Below are 25403 nucleotides of genomic sequence, written 5' to 3'. Positions count from 1 at the left end.
AACATGTACTGTCATTCTTTCATCATCACTGGGTCAAATCTTGTAACACCCCATCTAACTGAATTGCTGTGAGCACCTTCACCACAAGAACTGCAGAGGTTCAAGAAGTCCCACTGCTACCAGCTTCGAGAACAAGAACGATTTCAATAAACACTGGCTTTGACAGCAACTTAGAAAACAATTTCTTATTAAAAAGCTTTTTCATAATATTATGCAATGTCGCAGAGTCTGGAACATGGATTTGTACTAAGTTCCTGATCTTGGCTGTGCTATATACTAGGAAAGTACTAAGCAACAGCCAGGTGGTTCTGCCAGGGAGAAGGACAAGAGAAATAGTGATCTCAAACCTTTGTTGATAGCTACTACTATCTGGATCAAATATACCATTGGAAAAGGTTTGATAGGCAGATGCTTGCTTACTTACCCATTAAATCATGACAGTACACAAGGATAAATAAGCAAAAAGCAAGATCTGAATTCCTAGCAGTCCAGCAAAAACAAACTATAAAAAGAAAAGTTGGGCTACTAATTTACATAGAGGGCAATGTGGGAGATTTCCAAAAAAATTTATAGTTTATTGCCAAAGCTCTGGGAGTAAAATTTGGCATTGATTGTTAAACTTGAAAATTTAATGGCTACCCAATAACTACTTATTTAGGAATATAAAATTGTTGCACAGGCACTCATTTGGCAATCACTGGTTTTGATTCTATGAACACTGAGGTACATACTTAACTGAAGCAGCAATGGCCTACACGGTATTCTGCAGCAACAGTTATCTGATCCAATTAATCAATTGGGTGGGCACCCAGTCTGTGGTCAACAAAAATAAATTCCTATTAACAAGCACAGCAGTACTGGAGATTTTAAACACCACAATTTAAATATAGCATCTATGTACATGGTTCATTTTCAATAATACATCTTGTTCAATTGTTCCAATTATGGTATTCGGCAACCAGGAAACTTTCAACAGCCAGGAAACAAGTATGAACAAATACACTGCAGTCAAACATCTCTGGAGCACAACAATAATTAGAAATCGACGCATTGCTCTAAATATTGTCAGTTTGGTGGCACTGTTGCCTTTGTGTCAGAAAGGTTATGGGTTCAAGCCCCATACCAGGGTTTTGAGCCTTCAGTGTGGTCAGGAGATGCTGTATTGTGCCATCCTTTGGGTTAGGTTTTAAACTGAAGCACTTTCTGTTCTACTGTAGGTGAATTTTGAAGATTTGTCATTAAATAGCAGCATGGTTTTTAATCCATAGCAAAGAACAGATGAACTGTCCTTTCAACTCATTGTTTTTTGTAGGGAGTTTCTAGCACAGCTGGGTCAAAACAAGACATTAAAACAAAAGCAAAATACTGCAGATGCTGGAAATCTGAAATAAAAACAAAAAGTGCTGGAAATATTCAGGTCTGGCAGTGTGTGTGAAGTGAGAAACTTTGTCCGCAGTACGACAATCACTGCACCTCAAAAGTAATTCATGGTACACAGCACTTTTGATACATTGTTGAAGGACATTATAAATGGAAGTATCGTCAATAAGAAAGAAGCAAAGGCAGGAAACATAGGTACCTTCTTCCCAAGTGTCCCATTACTGATCCACAAAGCATGCCATAAACCACTTAAGTTCTTCACAAACATCATATAAATAGAAGCATCCATATGGTTATTTTCCATATAACATCTGTCAATAACATCAAACCAATTTCAACAACCTTAAGCTCAAGTACAAATTGAAAAAATTATGAAACTTGCTGGGAAACTCTAGTCTTCCTGGAATGGTTTTTTTGTAAAATCTACAGTTTAAAAAAGCTAACGAAGAGCATAATAGTTTAATTAAAAAAAAAACTGAAGACTTGTGATCAGCCACTCATTCTATTTTCTAATTCACTTTCCTTTCTTGCTCTGTCATTTTATTTTCATCTACCCAATCATACCTACTTGAATTTTTAAAAATCTTAAATCTTGTTATTTTTCTTCTTCCTGTCCACTTGGAAACAGACTTTGAAGACTCAGATTTTGTGAATTGATATGGCGTTATCATGGGTGCTACCAGTTTCACCTTTGGTTAATGGCAAGCACTTCTGGTTGCCAATCAAATCGTTAGAAGCACAAGCTCTTCAGCAGTGCCCAGATGAGGACATTTATTGATGGAGCTGTCAGGGATAAAAATAAACATTTAGTATGTATAAACCTAGCACTTAGTTCTTTATGTTAAATATTGTAATCATTGTGAAGATAAGTTGTAATTTTTATATTTACCATAAGTCAAAAATATTAACATTTATTCACATCTAAGTAATTTCCATTATTGTAAATTATTTTCTCTTTAAAATTCGACTGATTAATTCAAATAACCATTCCAATTTACACACACAGGATTAAAACAGTTTAATTAGTATTTACCCTGTCTTCAGTATGCTGGAACCAAATCAAGGCATAATTCAATTGTCTGATCTTTTTCCAATTCATATACCCAATTTTTTTAACAAGTAAATGCATACAGGACATTGTTTAATGCCATACAGTGGTGTTGATCATAATGTTATGTACATGATTTATTAGGTCAGCCTCTCATAAGACAAAAATCATATCCACAAATCTTTGTGAATGCTCAATTAGCATTGCTCGCTTTAGCTTTGAGTGACTTGGTCTCCGTTACATCTATGCTAACTATGGCAGAGGCAATCAAGTTTATATCATAATTTGGACGATTCTAAGATATTTCCATTTTAAATTTTTAAACTTAAAATTACTTTGTACCAAGGTTCCACCTTTGATAAGGTGCCAAATAAAAGGTTACTGCACAAGGTAAGAACTCATGATGTTGGGGACGATATATTAGCATGGATATAGGATTGGCTAACAAGCAGGAAATAAAGTTGAGATAAATGGTTCATTTTCAGGTTGGCAAACTGTAACTACTGGAGTGCCACAGTGATCAGTACTGGAATATCAACTATTTATGATCTACATCGAAGTCATTAATAAAAGGGGCAAACTGCATTGTCTCCAAATTTGCTGACGATACAAAGATAGGTAGGAGAGCAAGTTGTGAGGAGGACAAGAATCTGCAAAGGGACATAGATAGGTTAAGTGAGTGGGCAAAAAATTGGCAGATGGAGTATAATGTGGGAAAATGTGAGGTTCTTCACTTTGGTGGAAAGAATAGAAAATCAGAATATTCTTTAAATGGTGTGTGCCTGGAGAATGCTGTGGTACAGAGGGATCTGAGTGTCCCTGTACATGAACCACAAAATTTTAACATAGAGGTACTGCAAGTAATTAGGAAGCCAAATGGAATGTTGGCCTTTATTGCAAAGGGGATGGAATCTCAAAGCAGAAAGTCTTGCTACAACTGTACGGGGCTTTGGTGAGACCACACCTGGAGTACTGAAGTTTTGGTTTCCTTAGGAGGTATATAATTGCATTTGAAGCAGTTCAGTGAAGGTTCCTGGGATGATGGGGTTGTCTTATGAGGAAAGATTAAGCAAGTTGGGCCTATACACATTGGAGTTCAGAAGAATGAGAAGTGATCTTATTGAAACATGTAAGATTTGAGGGGGGCTTGACAGGGTAGATGCTGATAGATTCTCATGAGGAATCCAGAACCAGCGGGCACAATTTAAAAATAAGGGTTGCCCATTTAAGACAGAGATGAGGAGGAATTTCTTCTCTCAGAGGGTTGTTAGCTTTTGGAATTTTCTTCCAGAGAGCAGTGAAGGCTGGGTCATTGAATACATTCAAGACTGAGTTAGACTTTTTTGATCTACAAGGGAGTTGGGGGGTTATGTGGGACAGGCAGGAAAATAAAGGTAAGGCCACAAGCAGATAAGTCACGATCTTACTGAATGGCAGAGAAGGCGCAATGGTCCAAATAACCTACTCATTCTTTTAATAATCTTAGAGTAATCTAATCGCTATCATTTTGTCAGCAAAAATTGAGATTTAAAAAGCTAGTAAAAGTCATAAGTCAGAAGCAAGGAACTTGCAGTGCAAGAAAGTAAAGAAAAAGAAAAATGTTTTAGAATATGTAAAATATGTAAACCTAAAATCAAGGAGCATATTCACATTCAACTCCATATTATGAAGTAGATTTAAAGAAAAAACAGATCAGGTAAGCAGCCTTTCGCTCAATGAAAAAGGCAGATTATAGACAGCTCCTAACATATTCTTACAACATTAATAAAGTTATACAAGCTATGCACCAAGTTGATGTGAAAAGTTGATGAGGTTATGTTAAATTAGAGATTTTTTTGTCCTAGGTAAACACAAGTACAAGAAAACTTAAGTAAAATAGGTTGGAATTTGAAATTCTATTGCAAGTAGATTAAGACTCAGAATTGTTAGCAAAACAGTATCAATGAAGCTATTGCTTATGAAAACTCATTGTTTTAATGAAATTTATTTTTTTAAGCCTTAAAAATCATTCACGTGCTGCATTTTTGGTCCATACCCACATGGTGAGCTACAGAATCAACACTGCTAGAGTAGGGGATGAGTGATGCACAAGCAGCAGATAAACTAAACATTTCTTTATAAGGAGAGAAAACTAAATAAACTAGGGGGAAGAATCATATCTGCCTGTTCCTCCATGTCTCCAAGTTGTCAGCGCAAGATCAGCACTGGCAGAGGCAAGGAAGTTAGTCGTCTAGCCATTCTTCTCCTTCCTGGAGGAAGAAAATACGTTAAAAACTGAAAAGATTGAGGCTCAATTAAAACTACCCTTCATCTGAATCCCAAAATTTCAACTCCTACTAAGTAGGAAATGAAAATCCAACACCAAATATTAAAGACTACAATATCAATATATTTGATTTTATTCCTTAATATTTCTATTTAACTGTGGAGTGCAGCAAATGCATGGATGATGACTTTATGTCAACACCATATTCATTTAAATGGTTTTATCATAAACACACATTTCAACCAACAGAAGTAACCACCAAAACCTCAGATCAACAGAGATCACCAAGGCACTTGAAGGTTATTTGGGACAAAACGATAAGTGGAAACATTTTAATAACTCAGTTCCTATGCAATTATGCCATGCATTTATGGAAAGTGTCCTGCCTTCTAAAATGTTACTGTAAATTTTTGCTTACATTTTTCACCATAAGGGTGACTTACCTGTTTGTTTTCAAGCTGAATTACTAGGCTTAAGGTGCAATGCAATTACACCATTGTGAAATGTATTCCTTTTTCAAGGAACCAGAAAGCTGTTCAAACGTTCCCAGATTCAAGTGGCAGCCAATGCTCGGACTTGGACACATCACGTAATATTCCACTGTCCGTCTCTTCAAGGTCCCTTCTTTCACTTGAACATCATAAATGAGTTTGCAGAGTACTTTCTGATAGTTTTTACTAATACTGCTCAAGATTTGTCTAGCACTTGAAATTCCCCACTTTGCACTGTGATGCCACAAAGTGAAAATCTGCTTCTAGCTGTAAGCTCAGACAAGGGAAAGGTGGTCAACTAGAAAGGGCTAAAATTAATTAAAGCACAACATCTAAGAAGAAACTGAAATTTCCTATCTACAAAATAGATAGGAACTGACATCCTATTATGCTCTGAATGTTACATCCCTAATTATTGGAATTAATATCCATTTCATCTAGGTGATTTGAATGTCTTATTGAGTTACTGGGGTTTTAGTTGTGGAACAGCAGATGTTCCAAGAATCTGTTAGAGTTGTGACATTAAGAACCTAAAGGTTTATCTTTAAAAAAAAGCATTTCAACGGCCACACGAAGCTTGTGAGGAAACCATCATCATTGAATGATCAACATTTAACTTCACAAAATTGATACCAACTCAGTCAATCTAACTCATTTTCACACATTATGGGCCTTGAACCATTTTACCACCCATATCCTATGTTTCATTCAATTTTGTCATGTCAACTTCCCATTTTCTATAGTCCATCAATCTTCTAGTTAATTGTGGGATGTCCAGTTACTTAAATATCCATAAGGGTCTCATGCACATCATTATTGCAAGCATATTTGAAACCGATACTGCAAATTTAAGTGCCCCACTATTCTAGTTGATTTACAAGAATCAAGGAAAATGAGGCATTTTGATTAAAAATACATATAAGTACATCTTTAATAGGCTCCCAGCTCAGATTTGTTTTAATATAAGCTATCCTTTCAGTCCTCTATTAAATGCAGACATTGCATTTCAAATTTATGAGCTGATACAAGTGTAACATGACTAGAAAGCCATTTTTTGATAATAGGTTAGGTGCAGAACTTATAAAATGAATGGTATGTGCAAATTGACAGAACAAGGAAGTAAATAAAAAATTCTACATTTTAGTGATGTTGCAATTTCTAAACATTACTCCATGGTGATTGTTAGAGGGTATGGAAAGGGCATTGTAGACCAACAAGGTTTCAATCTAAAAAGAATAGATATCAGTTTGAGTCACTCTTTACAGTCATAGTCAGGCTTGAGACATATTCATCTTGTCCATAGAAAATAATTTTCATCCAATATCTTACATCAGCTGGAACATAAGCACCAAGGGCTCATTAATAACACAAGATTTAATGAAGTGGCTTTCATCTCCTCCAGAAGATCAGCAATGGTGTTCAACTATGGACAACCACTATAGATTGTCAAAGCTACATTTTAGGAGCATAGGAACAACCATATGAGAGAATTTTAAAGTGTTGATGTTCAAAGAGACTTGGCTGTGTTTGTACAAGGAATGCAGGTGCAGTAAGCAATTAGGAAAGCAAATGGCATGTTATCCTTTACTGCTAGGGGATTAGAGTACAAGAACAAATAAGTTTTGCTACAGTTGTACAGGGTTTTGGTGAGACCACATCTAGAATAGCGTGTGCAGTTTTGGTCTCCACATTTAAGTAAGGATATACTTGCATTGGAGGCAGAACAGTGAAGGTTCACTAGATTGGGATGAGGGGGCTCTCCTATGATAAAAGGCTAAGTAAACGGGCTTATATTCTCTGGAGTTTATAAGAATGAGAGGCGATCTCATTGAAACCTACAAAATTCTGAGGGGGTTGATAGGGTAGAGACTGAGAGATTGTTTCTGTCGCTTGGGGGGTCTAAAACACTGGTGTGGGGTGGGAGGGTGGGCAGAGTCTCAGGATAAGGCACCAATCATTTAGGGCTGAGATGAGGAGCAATTACTTCACTCAAAGGTTTGTGAATCTTTGCAATTCTCTACCCCAGAGGGTTGTGGATGCTCCATCACTGAATATATTTAAGGCTGAGATTCTTGGTCTTGCAGGCAATTAAAAGATATGGAGAGCGGGCAGGAAAATGGAGCTATAGCCTAAGATCAGCCACGATCATATTGAATGGCGGAGCAGGCTTAACGGGTCATATGGTCTACTCCTGCTCCTATTTCTTGTGCTCTTATATGCTCCTCTTGTTTAAAGCAAAGTGCCAATTAGTTCTAATAATAGCAATTTGAACAGTACTCACACCTAGCCTTGCATCTACTAGACAAACAGTAACACACCTTACTTTCTTTACTGTACTAAAAACCCTTTTGAATCTCATGGGAACTTTTTCCAGATCATAAGGGATGCTGGCAGGTTTACTCATCAGCAATGTTTCCTAATATTGGGACGATTAATCTTTCATTTCACCTTGACAATTTGCATAATCCAGTAACGTTACAAGAATCTAATTTAATTACTGGATTATTAATCCTAAACATTTAAAACAAACATTTAGATAAAAACAAACTTAACCTGTTTTCATCCATTTTTCTATCCAGTCCATTCAATCAATATTTCAATGTTACACTTGCTACCAACTAACATTTTTTGGCTTCTTTCACTTGAATACACACCTTTTCTGCTCTCTGCTCCTATTGCCCATTTTGCCTACTGGAGCAAGAAAAATAATACCAAAGGATCATTGCCATCAGTCAGTTTTACAGCTAGAGAAAAACCTACAGAATTTTAAGCAAAATGAGCTTAAATATAATTTTTAACAAACTTTTGTTTTAAATGTTAAGTTTGAGTTCCTTTATATTTTATATAAATAAGTGCTGTAGTTTAAGGTTAATATTCAATCAAAGCTGTTTATGAGTAAGAATATTATTTTACTGCAACATTGGACTGGATTTTGGGGCTTGCAGTGAAGGAATAGTGCTCACTGTTTACTTCGTTTTGTGGACTTTTGAGCTGAGACTTGCTCTTAGCTGGTATTCAGTGTGACAACCTCGACAGGGCATCTGTGAGCAGCATAATAAACAGCGAGGCTCTTCAATTAAATCAGATTGAACACATGTAGAGTGAAAGAGGGAATTATAAATTAGATTTAAATTATAAGCAGAGGGCGAAATAAAGATTTAGAAAAGACAAATTGGATTAAGTGAAAGGGACAGGCAGAATGCACCAGCCCTAATTTTCTAAGGCATGTTAAATGGGGAACTAGTAGAAATGTGTCCCAAGTTCATGACATTGCAAGTCTTTTAATGCCGAATCTATCAGTGAAGCTTTCAACAGTGCACCCTGTGGAGGAGTGGGTTTCTTTGACAGCAGCTTCCAGATTTCAGCGTTTAAACGCACACATGCGGATACCAAAAGTTGCTGTCCATTGACTACATAATAAACAGTGAGCGCCATTCGTCTGATATTAATAGAAAGTCTGGGTCATTGTATTTTTACACATAACCAGTGTAGAGAAACTTGGTCAAAGTGATTATTTTTGTCACAGGTAGACAGTTAAAAAGGTTGCACTTTTGCAGTCAAAATGCAAGCAACTAGCCCATGATTAATTTTCTGCACTAAGTACTAAGCAACCCAAGTACTAGCAGCCTGGCAGAAAGTAATCAGTTTGATTACATACCTGCGTTATTGGATTGCATATTTATTCCAAAATATACAAATTATTTATGAGAAATATACATTAAAAACATGCCCAATAATAGAACTAGCAACCAATAAACAAATACTTTTTAGTCACTCAATAGCCAGCAGAGCTCAAGTGAGAGAAAAAATAATAAAGTGTATATGGACATATATCTGTACAATGTGCTCCCTAATCCACTACATTTTTGAAAAACTGTTAGTTTTAAAATAAATATGCCTGCGATGATAGTTCTAATACTAGCCATTTTCAAAAATAATTGAAGGTGAGAACCCAGTAAGCTTTAGTGAAAACTGAATGAAGAGTTTTACTTTGTACTCATCACTTAACACAAATTCTATGACATCACTTGATAAACTTCCAATCTCACCTTTATGCAACTAGAAAAATTACCTGAAACTTAATAGTACAAGACAACTAGAAATGAGAAAAGCTTATTTGGTCCATTCATCCAGGAAAAACCCAAAAGTTCCCTCCCTCCATTGTGGCATCCAACTATTTCTTATAAAATGTCAGCTTGTTTTAAACAAGTTTGAATCTGTCCTCCTACTTCAACAATCTAGTTTGAAGTAATTTTCCAAATCTATTGTTTTGGTACTATTTACTATTTGTATCCATCTCAAATTCACTTCCTTTTGAACTGGAAAAGCCTAAATTCCTCCAGCCTTTCCTCAGACGTGACACACGAGGGATCAGCATAGAACTGAACACAAACCAAAGTGCAGTTTGACTAACACCTCACAACATGGTACTCTTATTGTTTTAGATACATAACAGACAAGTGAATAGGGCAAAAACAGAATTACCTGGAAAAACTCAGCAGGTCTGGCAGCATCGGTGGAGAAGAAAAGAGTTGACGTTTCGAGTCCAACATGACCCTTCAACAGAACTGAAGTATAGTTAGGAGAGGGGTGAAATATAAGCTGGTTTAAGGTGGGGGGCGGGGGGAGAGAGAAGTTGAGGGTGGGGTGGTTGTGGGGACAAGCAAGCAGTGATAGGAGCAGATAATCAAAAGATGTCACAGACAAAAGGATCAAAGAGGTGTTGAAGGTGGTGATATTATCCAAGAAAAGTGCTAATTAAGAATGGATGGCCAGATACTCAAGGTACAGCTCTAGTGGGGGTGGGGTGGAAAGACTGACAGGGTATTGGTTGTAGATTTAAAAATAATGGAAATAGGTGGGAAAAGAAGAATCTATATAAATTATTGAAAAAAAAAACAAATAAAAGGGAGGGGGAAGAAACGGGGTGGGGGGAGGGGGAGTTTAAGATCTAAAGTTGTTGAATTCAATATTCAGCCCGGAAGGCTGTAAAGTGCCTAGTCGGAAGATGAGGTGCTGTTCCTCCAGTTTGCGTTGGGCTTCACTGGAACAATGCAGCAAGCCAAGGACAGACATGTGGGCAAGAGAGCAGGGTGGAGTGTTAAAATGGCAAGTGACAGGGAGGTTTGGGTCTTTCTTGCGGACAGACCGCAGGTGTTCTGCAAAGCGGTCGCCCAGTTTGCGCTTGGTCTCTCCAATGTAGAGGAGACCGCATTGGGAGCAACGAATGCAGTAGACTAAGTTAGGGGAAATGCAAGTGAGGAGAGAGGAAGTGAAGGGGCAGGTGTTGCATCTTCTGCGTGGGCATGGGGAGGTGCCATAGGTGGGGGTTGAGGAGTAGGGGTTGATGGAGGAGTGGACCAGGGTGTCCCGGAGGGAACGATCCCTATGGAATGCCACCAGGGGAGGTGAAGGGAAGATGTGTTTGGTGGTGGCATCATGCTGGAATTGGCGGAGGATGATCCTTTGAATGCGGAGGCTGGTGGGGTGATAAGTGAGGACAAGGGGGACCCTATCATGTTTCTGGGAGGGAGGGGAAGGCGTGAGGGCGGATGCGCGGGAGATGGGCTGGACACGGTTGAGGGCCCTGTCAACGACCGTGGGTGGAAAACCTTGGTTAAGGAAGAAGGAGGACATGTCAGAGGAGCTGTTTTTGAAGGTAGCGTCATCAGAACAGATGCGACGGAGGCGAAGGAATTGAGAGAATGGGATGGAGTCCTTACAGGAAGCGGGGTGTGAGGAGCTGTAGTCCAGGTAGCTGTGGGAGTCGGTAGGCTTGTAATGGATATTGGTGGACAGTCTATCATCAGAAATTGAGACAGAGAGGTCAAGGAAGGGAAGGGAAGTGTCAGAGATGGACCATGTGAAAATGATGGAGGGGTGGAGATTGGAAGCAAAATTAATAAATTTTTCCAGGTCCCGATGAGAGCATGAAGCAGCACCGAAGTAATCATCGATGTACCGGAGAAAGAGTTGTGGGAGGGGGCCGGAGTAGGACTGGAACAAGGAATGTTCCACATACCCCATAAATATCAGTAGAACACATACCTCCACCACGCTGTGCTAATTCAACATTATTATAAATATGCAGCTCTTCCCTGCCTGATTGATACTCTCTAAATACTAAACTGAAAAAAGAAATCTTTTCATTAAGAGTTTCCATCTCACTGAGAAGGCTTCAAACCAATCCACATCCAACAACCTGCTCTGAAAACTCCGCTCAAATTTTGACAGGTGTGACAAATTCCAGACAGCAGCTCAGACAATCCACAACATTCTAAAAAAGTCAATTCGCCCAATCCCAATATTAACAGATCCTTTAAAGAATTCCAGGATCCAAAAACTAATCAGTTCTTCCTTGGGTCATGACCTTTTTGTGTACCAAGTCTTGAAAACCATTAGTTTTTGAGATATATTGATTACAAACGGGCTAACGAATAGGGGAAAAACATAACTTCCACCCATCTTCAGTGGCAGAGGTAAAAATGTGCATTACATAGTATCTTTGATAACTAAAACATCCCATAAATACTTCACATAAAGTGTAACCAAAGGCAAATTTAAACAATAAGCCAAAGGAGGAACTGCTCAGTGTAACTGGAAATTGACCAAAAGCTAAGTTTTAAGAGGGGTCTTAAAGAAGATTATAGATATGTTTAGATCCAAACCATAGGTGTTTGAGTCATTGAGTTCAAGTATTGCCTAATTTTCCTCCTTTACTTCTACTACAACTCCCTGAGGCACCAAACACAACACTCCCACCTACCCTGAAGGAACCCCCAAGAGCTGCTGCTTTTCAGCTTCAGCCAATTTCATATTTACTACAAGGTCAACCCTGAAATCTCAGTTTTAGCCTTGCCGAGTAGCATTCTGGCAATGTTGTGGACTTCCAAAGTCCACTGGGATGCCATTTTCTCAAAAAGACAAAACATTCATCTGATAAAAGCAAAAAACTGCGGATGCTGGAAATCCAAAACAAAAACAAAAATACCTGGAAAAACTCAGCAGGTCTGGCAGCACCTGCGGAGAGGAGCACAGTTAACGTTTCGAGTCCGTATGACTCTTCAACAGAACTAAGTAAAAATAGAAGAGAGGTGAAATATAAGCTGGTTTAAGGGGGGGTGGTGGGACAAGTAGAGCTGGATAGAGGGCCAGTGATAGTTGGAGATAACCAAAAGATGTCTCAGACAAAAGGACAAAGAAGTGTTGAAATTATCTAAGGAATGTGCTAATTAAGGGTAGAAAGCAGGACAAACAAGGTACAGATAGCCCTCGTGGGGGTGGGGTGGGGAGAAGGAATCAAAAAAGGCTAAAAGGTAGAGATAAAACAATGGATGGAAATACATTTAAAAATAATGGAAGTAGGTGGGAAAAGAAAAATCTATATAAATTATTGGAAAAAAGGGGGGGAGGGGCGAGAATCGGAAAGGGGGTGGGGATGGAGGAGAGAGTTCATGATCTAAAATTGTTGAACTCAATATTCAGTCTGGAAGGCTGTAAAGTGCCTAGTCGGAAGATGAGGTGCTGTTCCTCCAGTTTGTGTTGAGCTTCACTGGAACAATGCAGCAAGCCAAGGATGGGCATGAGAGCAGCGTGGATCAGGTTGGATCTGACCGTTCCACATTCATGTTGACTGCTGCGCACTAGATCTTTGTAGAGGTAATTATCAACGTTACTCCTGATAGTCATTCCCAAATCCAATTAGGGACAGTCCTTTTACTTACAAGTTCTGGGCATTAGTGCAGTCTAAATTCAGGAGTTGGAAGTATTTTCTGGCTTGAAGAGACATTTATTTGAAGAGTTTAGATGCACAAACAAACCAAATCTCAGTAGATAGACAATCTGAAGCACTACTGACACAAGAGTATATTTCTAAGTTCACAATATAATAGTTCTTCAGGTTCAGTTTAGTATTTGGCTGAAAGATCATGTTCTGAAGTTATTCAACGTAGTGTTCACAAAAGGAGTTGCTATAATTTCGAATTATTTTGAGTCCAGGATCAACTCATTCATGCATTTAAACCTTATGTCACTACACTATCTGGCTGGCAGGTAGAAGGGGGAAGCTTAAACCACAATTAGGGATCCTTGGGAATGGTCCTCAGCAGTCAGTGGGTGAACAGGAATCTCCTGTGGTGGGAAGGTACGCCAGAGTTTCCTTTGCTTCGGCAATTGTGGATGGCCACCTCTGGGAATTCCCCAGAGATCAAAAGGATGGGATGGAGGGTGAAGAGGTCCCCTCTCTCTCCGGATTTCCTGATGTTCAGAGATTGGGATGGTGCTGGGGCTTGAAGGACCAAAGATTCTGAGGTGCCGGGGGTGGAGCATTCTTGCTCCTCCTAGCCAAACGTTGTACAAATGAGGAAAGTTTTGAAACTGGGTCTCTTCTGGTCTGCTGGCTACTCTCACCAATGTGTCTTCTGCCATCAGCTTGAGACTCTCCATGCGGACCTTAAAATTATATTGTGGTGCCAATTACACCATTCAGCTGTGAGCTTTGAATCTTAAGCAGGCACCTGCCTGATTCTAGTGGGAGCCTCAGCCAAGGTCTGAAATCATTACCGGTGGCCTGGCTTGGAGGCAGGATCTTGATCCTTCTTTTGCCTATCCTGGGGGGTGGGGGGGGCGCGCGCGGTGGGGGCTGGGAAGCAGATGGAGTGAAGAACTTAAATCCTAGGGCCAAGTATCATCTATGCCGCACTGATTAATTTTTCAGAAGAGTGGGAAGAAAAAATGACATTAATTAGCAAGAGATGTTAATCAGCAGTCTGCTTGATACAAGATAGATACCTTTGAACCAAAGCTGGGTTATATTTCTCACACCCTAATGAGTGATTTGTCAAAAATTAATCAGTTCATGCTGATGTATCCATACACCTACATCAGAAAACTTCTAACCCTGCAGTTTAATTGTTTCCTCCAGCATAAATTTACAAACACAACACAATTTAATTCGATTGATACAAAATGTATACTCTCCAAACATTGAGCTGAACAATTATTTAACAAGTTGCCCATAATTTAAAAAAATACAAACTGTACATAGTTAATGACAACAGCACAATATTGAATTTTACGCCTAACTTGAGACATTTTAATAGACAATTCATTAAAGATATATTGCAAAACTTTTACATCAAATTCCTGTACAAAGTTATTTCAGTAAATTTACCACATACAAATATACACAAACAAATGAATGACAACACGCAAAAATTCTCCACGACAACTATATCTAAACTTGAAGCCTTGGAAAATACATTCGTACTAATCATATGGTAATGACAAATGTTAATAAGTAAATGTATGACTATACCATACTTACTGTGGGGATGTCCACTGAACTAGGAGGTCATTTAAAAGAAACGTAAATTTACCAACATCTGGGGAAGCTTGACATTTGTCAGTGACTGAGCTCCTGTGGAACTTAATTAGCATTTTACCAGAAGGAATTGCTTAACTGTAAAAATATATTAATAGATCCAAACCCAACTTGATTAAAACGATTACCAAATCTATTTTTGATTGATTAAAATTGTTTTGTAGGTTTCACGGACCCCAAAAATGATCATGTATAATTGTGCACATCTTCATTCTTTTAAATGGGTCGGCTGCAGAGATAGTGCTCTCAAATGCTGGCCTTCAAAACAGTTCAGGACATTTTTGCTATTTCAACAGTAACTGCTTGAATAGGATGTAGTACTAAAGTACCAGGTGAGTGCTAGCTGGGTTGGTTTCTATCATTGGGATTAGATATTGCTTTATTCTTTTTTTGCTGGCACGTAAGAAATGCAGGGTCAAATGAATTTTAAAAAATGACTTTAAAAGGAAAAAAAGCAAGCTTATTTAACACCTTTCATGACTTTAACACATAACAGAGTAGTCACTGCTGTAAAGTGCTAGCTAATTTGAGTCATAAACAGTAATATACTGACCAGATAAACAGGTTTTCCTAAAGTTCTGATGAAGAGTCATTCGGACTCAAAACGTTAACTGTATCCCTCTCTGCAGATGCTGTCAGACCTGCTGAGTTTTTCCAGGTATTTTTGTTTTTTTTTCTAAAGTAATGTTGGTTAAAGGATAAATATTGGGCAGGATACCAGGCAAATTCTTCTGCTGTTCTTTACGACTAGTACCATTGGATCTTTTCCATTCACTTAAAGGTGGGGTCTCACTTTATTGTCTCAGCTGAAAGACAGTCCAGCAGTCCAGAACTCCCAAACCATCAGCCTAGATTATGTATTCAAGTCTCTGTTGCTTGAATCCAATCTTCTGGCACACAGCTGAGTGTGCTATCAGCGAGTCATGGCTGACAGCTTTGAACACATTTGTTTAGGGAAACTAAACTATACATCCGTGATTAAAGTAATTTTGATTATGTGCACCATGGACACCATTAAAAATACTTCAGCTATAGGTTCACAGTATTTCAGAAATGTTAGTTTTATGTTTAATTGCAATACCGTCAAATTTTATGAGAAGCTATAGGTTCTACCAATGTTAGGTTAAAAAATTCACTGAAATTAGTTAATATAAAAACTTAGCATAATCTTTCTATATACATCTTTTGGGAAAGCCCACAGAACTTAATTTATCACCAACTCTCCAAAGTTTTAGATCAATCTCGAGAAATTCTTTACCTTAATTAGCTGGCAGGGACTACTTGTGGAAAGGAACAGCAGACAGGTCAATTTCTCAATTACACTAGTTATGATTAAGCAATTTAACAGTTTATCAAGCTAGGAAATGGCTTCTGATGCAATGTGCCAAACTGCACTGGTATAATAGGGTACTTCAAATGCTGTTACTACAGGATCACTTGATGCTCACAGACACCAAAATATAAATAAACCTGCAAATTGACCATTCAAATCAAAAAACGTTCAAAATCACAACTAATAACCAAACTCTGAATTTCTCTACCTTGAAGACTTTACAATTTACTACAATGAATTTCACACTGTTTCACGTAAATCTGGGATATCTAGATATTCAACCATAAAAAGAAATTTGGTTTCTCCTCTCGATATACATGCAAAAACCCACAAACATGAATATTCTCGTCTGGAAAGCAAGGGCTGAGCTTAACTTCTGGACAGCAGTAAGCCAGTTAAATAAACATGCTTTCTGCAATAAAAGTTTCTGTCAGATCCTTCAGCATAGCATTTGTCTTGTACAATTCTAACAAGTCAGTCAATACTTCTTGACTTTTTAAAAAAAAATGTTATTGGAACGAGAAGCAACAAGCTGGTGGGAAATCAAGAAGCTGGTCTTACCAGGCTCTGCATTACAATTCACTTTTACATTCCAACTTTCTGTTCATATTTTGTCACATAAGTCCATGTATAAAACTATAAACATTTCATACTTTAAATAAAAAGGTTACTGAATGAAAATTACTGTATTATCTAAATGTATAATGTTTCCTTTGGCATGGTACTAACCCATTGAAAATAAATGTAAAGCTTTAAAAATATAAAAATCTTCCAAAAGCAGTTTTCTATCTTTCAGTATAATCTGCATATTCTAAAGTTAAAAAGGGCTGTCATTATCAGCTATAAAAATTTGCTTTTTCACAAATCCGTTATGGAATGAAACAGTGATACAATTTTGCATTAAATTGTACAGATTGAAGTGACAACAGTTCATGAAGCATCACTTGTGCTATCTATAATTCATAACACTGATAGAAGAACTAGAATCAACAGGTCCTTCCCACCTCTGGTTGTAATGTGGATGTAGATCGAGCAAAACTTTATTATTGCGCGAAGGCTCCACCGCATTTAACACTATATCTGAAGAAATGGGATACTCAAAACGCTCCATCATTTGAATGATCTTTTCACGTGGAACTCTATGCTTATTCCTCCTAAAAAGAGTACAGTTTATCATTAAACATTTAGCAAATATCAAAGATGACTATTTAAACAAGATTCAACATCCTTGGACTTTTCCTTCATGCCCTTAATTTTCTCACCTCATTTTGATCGTCTGTATTATGCAGTATTCAATGCAGTAAAGAATGGGGGAGCAGAAATACAAGAACAATCGTGATAGCTAGTTTTCCAGTTGTATGTCTGTCTCTGTATCTCTCTCTCTAACTACTCTTGTTCATCCAAGATGCCTTAGGAAGACGGTAAAATGTCATCAAGAAATTACAGATAACCGACAGCAATGTTAAATAGATATTAAGGCTTTTGAGAGCAAGGAGAGGGATAGCAAAATGGACAAGTTTTGAAACAATGTTTCAGGGTGCAGGGATGTGGAGCTTAGAGTTTAAGAACATAACACAAGTGTAGTGTAACAATGCAATCCAATAAAATGAAAATGAGAATATTCAAGTTGATGTGCGGAAGGTTGGTGAAGCAACAGGCCAGTGAGGACAGGGTGATGGGTATGCAAGACTTGGTACAGTATAGGATAAAACCAACACAGTCCTGGAGTTGTTGAAATTTGTGCGAGGGCAAACTTTGGAGGCTGCCAAGGAGAGCATTGGGCAAGTTAAACCTGGTGGTGATGAATATTTGGAGACAGTGGTGGAGAAGTAGGAACACAGATGACTAATCTCAGGGAAGTGGAACTAGATAATACTGGTGACAGACTAGGTGTGAATTTAAAGCATGTATCAGGATAAAAACAGGAATATAATAATAGGAGACAGCCTTTCAGCCCACAGAGCCTGCTCCACAATCCATGGCTGTTCCATCTTTTTAATTCCAATTTCCTACCCCTTCTCTATACCCCATATTCTCAATTATGTCACAGAAGACATGGGCTCACACAAAACATGAGAATTTATAACAGAACAAGGAAATGGCAGAGCAATTAAACAACTACTTTAGTTATGTCTTCACAGAGGAAGACACAAATAACTTCCCAGAAATGCTAGGGAACCAACAGTCTAGTGAGAAGGAGGAATTGAAGGAAATTAGTATCACTAAAAAAAGTGTGCGAGAAATTAATGGGGCTGAAAGCCGATAAATCCCCAGGGCCTGATAATCTACATCTCAGGGTACCAAAGGAGGTGGCCATGGATGTGCTGGTTGTCATTTTACAAAATTCTGTAGATTCTGGAACAGTCCCAGCATATTGGAGGGTGGCAAATGTAACCTCACTATTTAAAAAAGCAGAGAGGGAGAAAACAGGAAATTACAGACCAGTTAGCCTATCAGTAGTAGGGAAAATGCCAGTGTATATTATAAAGGATGTGATAACAGGACACTTAGAAAATATCAACAGGATAAGACAAAGTCAACATGGATTCATGAAAGGGAAATCATGTTTGACAAACCTGGAGTTTCTTGAGGGTGTAACTAGTAGAATATATAAGGGAGAACCAGTGGGTGTGGTGTATTTGGATTTTCAGAAGGTTTTTGATAAAACCCCACACAAGAGGTTAGTGTGTAAAATTAAAGCACATAGGATAGGGGGTAATATATTGGCATGGATTGAGAATTGGTTAGCAGACAGGAAACAGAATAGGAATAAATGGGTCTTTTTCAGAGTGGCAGGTGATGACCAGTGGGGTGCTGCAGGGATCAGTGCTTGGGTCCCAGGTATTCACAATATATATCAATGATTTGGATAAGGGAACCAAATGTAATATTTCCAAGTTTGCTGACGACACGAAATGGTGGGAATGAGAGTGGTGAGGAGGGTGTTATGAGGTTTCAAGGTAATTTACACAGGTTGAGTGAATGGGCAAATGCATGGAAGATGCAATATAACGTGGATAAGTGTGAGGTTACCCACTTCGGTAGGAAAAGCAGAATGGCAGAGTATTAGTTGAATGGTGATAGATTGTAGATTGGGAAATGTTGATGGACAAGGAGACCCAGGTCCCTTTGTACATTAGTCACAGAAAGCAAACATGCAAGTGCAGCAAGCAGTTAAGGCGGCAAATGGTATGTTGGCCTTCATTGCAAGAGGATCGGAGTATAGGAGCAAGGGTGTATTACAGCAGCTGTACAGGGCCTTGGTGAGACCATGCCTGGAGTAATGTATGCAGATTTGGTCTCCATACCTAAGAAAGTATATACTTGCCATAGAGGGAGCGCAGCGAAGGTTCACCAGACTGATTCCTGGGATGGCAGGATTGTCCTAAGAGGAGACTAGACTTGCATTCACTGGAGTTTAGAAGAATGAGAGAGGAACTCATTGAAACGTATAAAATTCTGACAGGGCTGGACAGACTGGATGCAGGGATGATGCTTCCTCTGGCTGGGCAGGGGGTGGGGGGGGGGTCTAGAACAAGGGGTCACAGTCTCAGGATTCAGGGTAGGCCATTTAGGGCCGAGATGAGGAGAAACTTCTTCACTCAGAGGGTGGTGAACCTGTGGAATTCTCTACCATAGAAGGTTGTGGAGGTCAAGTCACTGAATATATTTAAGGAAATAGATAGATTTCTAGACACTAAAGGCATCAAGGGGTATGGGGAGAGAGCAGGAGTATGGTGTTGAGATAGAGGGTCAGCCATCATCATACTGAATGGCGGAGCAGGCTCGAAGGGTTGAATGGCACGCTCCTACTCCTATTTTCTATGTGAGCATTAAGGGAGAGGAGTGCTTAAGGTGCAACATTTCTAATGAGAGTGAAACAGGATGCCTACAATCTTACTGATCCTGAGTTAGAGAAAGCACTGTGACTTGATGTTGCAGTCAGTCCAACATCACAGCAGCAATTATGGGAGCAAAGAGTAGCAAAAAGAGACAAAACTGCATATCCTTTGCATACATAGGCAAGCTATCCCTTTGAGTACAGTGATAGTAGCCTTGGGCCATTGTACAAGTGACAGTACTATGCTGAAAGATGCCACTGAAAGATATTAAGATGGGGCATATTATGGTTGGAACCATTAACTGCAGGAGAAAGAAACCACAGATAAGCTCCCGTTCAAACATGGGACTGCACTGCTGCCCATAAAAGCAGAAAATGCTGGAAATACTCATCTGTGGAAAGAGAAAGAGTTAACATTTCAGGATGATGACCTTTCATCAGAACTGGGAAAAGTTAAAAATGAGGTTTATAGTAAATTTAGAGGCAGGGAAAGGGAAAGGGTTGGGGTTGCAGTTGGGGAGGAACAAAAGGACAGAACTGATAGGGTGGAAAGCAGAACAAAATGGGCAAAAGTTATGATTTAAAATAGTTGAACACAAAAGTTGAACCTGGAAGACTGTAAAGCACAGGGTTGAAAGAAGAGGTGGTGGTCCTCTAATTTATATTGAACTTCATTGGAAGAGTGTAGGAGGCTGAAGACAGAGAGGTCAGAGGGGGTTTGAGCAGAAAATCAAAATGAAAAGCAACTGAAAACTCAGGACACTCAGGAACGGAACCGAAGTATTAGAGCCAGGGAAAAGTTATGGCACAGAATGAGGCCATTCAGGCCATCGTGTTTGTGCCGGATGAAAAAATACAACTAGCTACCCATTCTAATCCCACCTTCCAGCACCTGGTCCGTAGACCTGCAAGTGCAGATCCAAGTGTTCTTGTGGTCCACCATGTGGTCACCCAACCTGTATTTAGTCTCCCTAAAGTCGAGGAGACTACACCGTGAGCAGTAAATACAATATACTAAATTAAAAGAAGGACAAATGAACCGCTGGAAGGAGCGTTTGGCGCCTTGGACGATGAAAAAGCAGTGAAAAAGCAGAAGATAGTAAAAGGGCAGGTGTTGCATTTCCTGTACTTGCACGAGAAGATGCCATAGAAAAGGGAAGGGATGATAGAGGACCAAAATGCTGAGAGGAGAGGGGAAGGTGCGTAGATGTTTACAGGGACAGAGGGATCTTGGTGTGTATGTCTACAGATCACTGAAGGTAGCAGGACAGGTTGTTAAAAGGTGGTCAATGTGGCATATGGGATATTTTTCTTTATCAGCCATAAGACGTAGGAGCAGAAGTAGGCCATAAGATGTAGGAGCAGAAGTAGGCCATTTGGCCCATCAAGTTTGCTCCGCCATTCGATGAGATCATGGCTGATCTGATAATCCTCAACTCCACTTTCCTGCCTTTACCCCATAACCCTCGATTCCCTTATTGATTAAAAATCTGTTGATCTCAGCCTTGAATATACTTAACGACCCAGCCTCTACAGCCCTCTGCAGTAAAGAATTCCACAGATTCACTACCCTCTGAGAGAAGAAATTCCTCCTCCTCTCTGTCTTAAATGGGCATCCCCTTACTCTGAGATTGTGCCCTCTGGTCCTAGACTGTCCCACAAGGGGAAACAACCTCTCAGCATCTACCTCAGTCAAACCCTGGAAGAATCTTACATGTTTCAATAAGGTCGCCTCTCATTCTTCTAAACTCCAATGAGTACAGGTCCAGCCTACTCAACCTGTCCTCATAAGAAAATCCCTCCATCCCCAGGATCAACCTAGTGAACCTTCTCTGGACTGCCTCCAATGCCAGTCTATCTTTCCTTAGATAAGGGGACCAAAACGGTTCATAGTATTCTAGGAGTGGTCGAACTAGTGCCTTGTATAGTTTTAGCAAGACTTTCTTATTTTTATACTTCATTCCCTTTGAAATAAAGGCCAACATTCCATTTGCTTACCTATAACCTGCTGAACTTGCATGTTAGCTTTTTGGGATACATGCGCGAGAACTCCCAAATCCCTCTATGCTGCAGATTTCATATGTCTTTCTCTATTTAAATAATATTCAGCTCCTCTATTCTTCCTGCCAAAGTGCATAACCTCACATTTTCCCACATTATATTCCATCTGCCACATTTTTGCCCACTCACTTAACCTCTCTATATCCCTCTGTAGACTGTGCCTTCCTCACCACTTGCCTTCTCACCTATTTTTGTGTCATCTGCAAACTTGGCAATAGTGCATTCATTTCCGTCTTCCAAGTCATTAATATATATTGTAAATAATTGTGGCCGCAGCACTGATCCCTGTGGCACTCCACTAGTTGCAGGTTGCCATCCTAAAAATGCCACCCACCCCCATATCCCAACTCTCTGTCATCTATTAGTTAGCCAGTCCTCTATTTATGCTAATATACTAGCCCCAACACCATGGGTTTTATTTTATTAAGTGGATTTATGTGTGGTTCCTTATTGAACATCTTTTGGAAATCCAAAATATATTACATCTACTGGTTCCCCTTTATCTATCCTGCTTGTTACCTCCTCAAAGAATTCTAATAAATTTGTCAGGCATGATTCCCCCTTCATGAAGTCATGCTAACTCTGCTTGATTAGATTATGCATTTCTAAATGCTATGCTATAACATCCTTTATAATAGACTTTAACATTTTCCGAATGACAGATGTTAAGCTAATCGGCCTATAATTACCTGTTTTTTGTCTCCCTCCCTTTTTGAATAAGACATTGGCAGTTTTCCAACCCTATGGGACTTCTCCAGAATCCAAGGAGTCTTGGAAGATTACTACCAGTGCATTCTCTATCTCTGCAGTTATTTCCTTTAATATCCAAAGATGCAACCCATCAGGTCCAGGTGACCGATCGGCCTTTAGCCCCATTAGTTTCCCTAGTACTTTTTCTCTAGTGATAGTTATTGTATTTATTTCCTCCCCCCCACCCTTTTGCCCCTTGATTATTTAGTGTTTTTGGTATGCTATTAGTGTCTTCTACCGTGAAGACTGACCTGAAGACTACACTTGAGATGCCATTACCTACAGAACTACGGACCAAGAGCTGGAAGATGGGGTTAGACTTGATAGCTCTTTTTAGCCAGCACAGATACAAGGCACTGAATGGCCTCCTTTCATACCATAAATCTATGTTCTGTGTTTGTCGGTGGAAATGGCAGAGAATGATGTGATGAAAGTGGAGGCTGGTGGAGTGAAGGTGGGAACAAGGGGAACCCTGAAACAAACTAAAAATGCTGGAAATACTCAGTAGATTTGGCAGCATCTGTGGAGAGAGAGAAACAGAATTAACATTTCAGGACAATGTCCTTTTATTAAAACTGAAGAAAACTTTCCAAGCTCAGGTCAATCAGGAACATTAACCGTTTCTCTCTCAACAGATGCTACAGATCTGAGTATTTCCAGCATTTGCTGCTTTCATTTCAGATATCCAGCATCTGTAGTACTTTGCTTTTGCATTCCTGCCCACGCTGTTTGATTTATTTATTTTTTTAAATAAAGCAGGCTAGTCATACATGCAATGCAGCCAAGAAAGCCAGCAATAGGCAAGGCCAAAAGAATGGAAGCATAACTATAAATTTTATTTTTAAAAAGGCTTGGAGCAGCAAAACTATTCTAAGATAACATTAAAAATTAATAATTTCAGAAAGGGAACCAATGGAGCATTTTACATGCTTTTTGTTTTTGAACAATCAAGAGCAGAACCATACATAACAGCTACTTTTAAATAAATAGGCTATATTACAGATCTAGAAGCAGCAGCAAGGCCAAATGGAACAGCACTTAAATTTAGACAAAAAGAGCAGTCGTGAGGCTGTGTGATTAAAGAGTAGAGAGCAGGGTCACATTTAAAAAAACATTCTGGAGGACACCCAGCGATGGGACCCAAGTCTGAAGAACTGAGCTAGACATAATACAAAGGCAAAATACTGTGGTGCTAGAAATTGGAAATAAAATAGAAAAGGCTGGAAATAGTAAGCAAGTGTGACAGCATCTGTGGAGAGAAAAACAAAATTAATGTCCCAGGTTTATGGCCTTTCTTCAGAACTCAACCTACTTAAGTCTGGGAAGAGCAGGCAAGGAGCTGGAAGGCAGAAGTCCAAAGCAGCCGGGGAGAGCTGGGAGTGAGTGGGGCAGCACAACACTAAAACCCAAGTGTCAATTTGAACATGCACTCTTTTGGGGGGCACGGTGGCTGTTTCAAAATTATATTTTACATAACGCATCCATCTTTTCCATAGCCATTGCATATGAAATAAACTCAGGCATTTCTGTATACAAGGCTGGTTTTAACAACCTGTATGTATCACAACACCATGAAAATAAAATAACAGGGAAATAAAACTTTTTGCTTATGGTGTATTATAATTTTTGGTCAGAATCAAGTAAAAAAAAATTAATATTGGTTCCCTCGAAAAATCTTACCTAAAAAAAAATGCTTTGACTTCTCCGCCAACTGGTCTTGAAATCATTTTTGGAAAGAGAAACTCAAATACACAGCACAGAAAGAAGGGTGTGAACACATTGGAGAGAGTGCAGAAGAGGCTTACAAGAATGGTTCCAGGGATGGAAAACTTCAGCTATGAGGATAGATTGGAGAGGTTCGGTCTGTTCTTGGAAAGAAAGCAGCTAAGAGGAGATTTGACAGAGATGTTCAAAATCATGAGGGGTCTGGACAGAGTAGATAGGGGGAAGCTGTTGCTGCTCATGAAAGGATCAAGAATGAGAGGGCACAGATTTAACGTGATTTGCAAAAGAAGCAAATGTGACGTGAGAAAAAACTTTTTCAGACAACAAGTGATTTAGGTCTGGAATGCACTGCCTGGAAGTGTGGTGGAGGCAGGTTCAATTGAGGCATTCAAAGTGGCATTAGATAATTATTTGAAGAGAAACAATGTGCAAGGGAACAGGGAAAAGGCAGGGCAATGGCACTAGGTCATAATGCTCATTTGGAGAGCTGTTGCAGACACGATGGGCCAAATGGCCTCTTTCAGTGCCATTAAAATTCTGTGATTCTGTGAATACAGTCACAGCCCGAGAAAAGACAGGCTTTGAGACCTGGACAAAGAAGAAGAACATTTTGCTAAGAGTCATTGTTTTCTTCAGGGTACCAAATGTAAATGAAAGGAACATGTTCGAAAGCCCACTCCTTCAGCAACCTCTCTGAAGTAAAATAGTTCAAAATAAGTTTTCCCGTGAAATCCTAATTCAAAGATTTATTAAGTTCAGTTCAGCTTTGTATTAAATGATTTGGGAAAAAAAATTAAACAGGAATACAATTAATTAACCTGAAGAATAATCCTTGCAGCTAACCGCACTGAGAAAATCCTGATCATGTCACGGGATTCTTCTTAGGAATTGTACGCATTAGTTAAGTGCAAATGTCTTCATTTCACAAGGATGGCTTTGGCAAGAAAATAAACTCCAAGCCCAGGTTTCAGACAAGATGATTAAGTGAAAGAGACTGTCAAGAGACAATGGAGGTTATGTGAACAAGGCAACGAACTTGGGCTGTGAGATAATGAATTAACTGGGACTTGAAGCAAGATGGTGAGTTTGGATTAAAAGGGAAGGGACTGCGAGCATGCATAAATAG

At 39.1% G+C, this 25403-nt stretch overlaps 1 protein-coding gene across 3 annotated transcripts in view; it reads right to left on the bottom strand.

Annotated features, from left to right (window-relative positions):
- Nucleotides 1–14073: 14073 nt before the first annotated feature.
- Nucleotides 14074–25403, bottom strand: part of LOC144682717 (NEDD4-binding protein 2-like 2) — a 47426-nt gene continuing 36096 nt past the window's right edge. For all 3 annotated transcript variants that reach the window (XM_078545344.1, XM_078545345.1, XM_078545346.1), the window contains exon 6: nt 14074–17054. In XM_078545344.1, coding sequence (XP_078401470.1) covers nt 16850–17054 — 205 coding nt within the window. In that variant the 3' untranslated portion in view covers nt 14074–16849. The remainder of the gene's footprint in view (nt 17055–25403) is intronic.

Source organism: Cetorhinus maximus, chromosome 7, assembly GCF_964194155.1.
Source record: "Cetorhinus maximus chromosome 7, sCetMax3.hap1.1, whole genome shotgun sequence".
Taxonomy (NCBI): Eukaryota; Metazoa; Chordata; class Chondrichthyes; order Lamniformes; family Cetorhinidae; genus Cetorhinus; species Cetorhinus maximus.
Note: the sequence above shows the minus strand (reverse complement) of the source record. Positions and strands in the feature narration are given on the sequence as shown.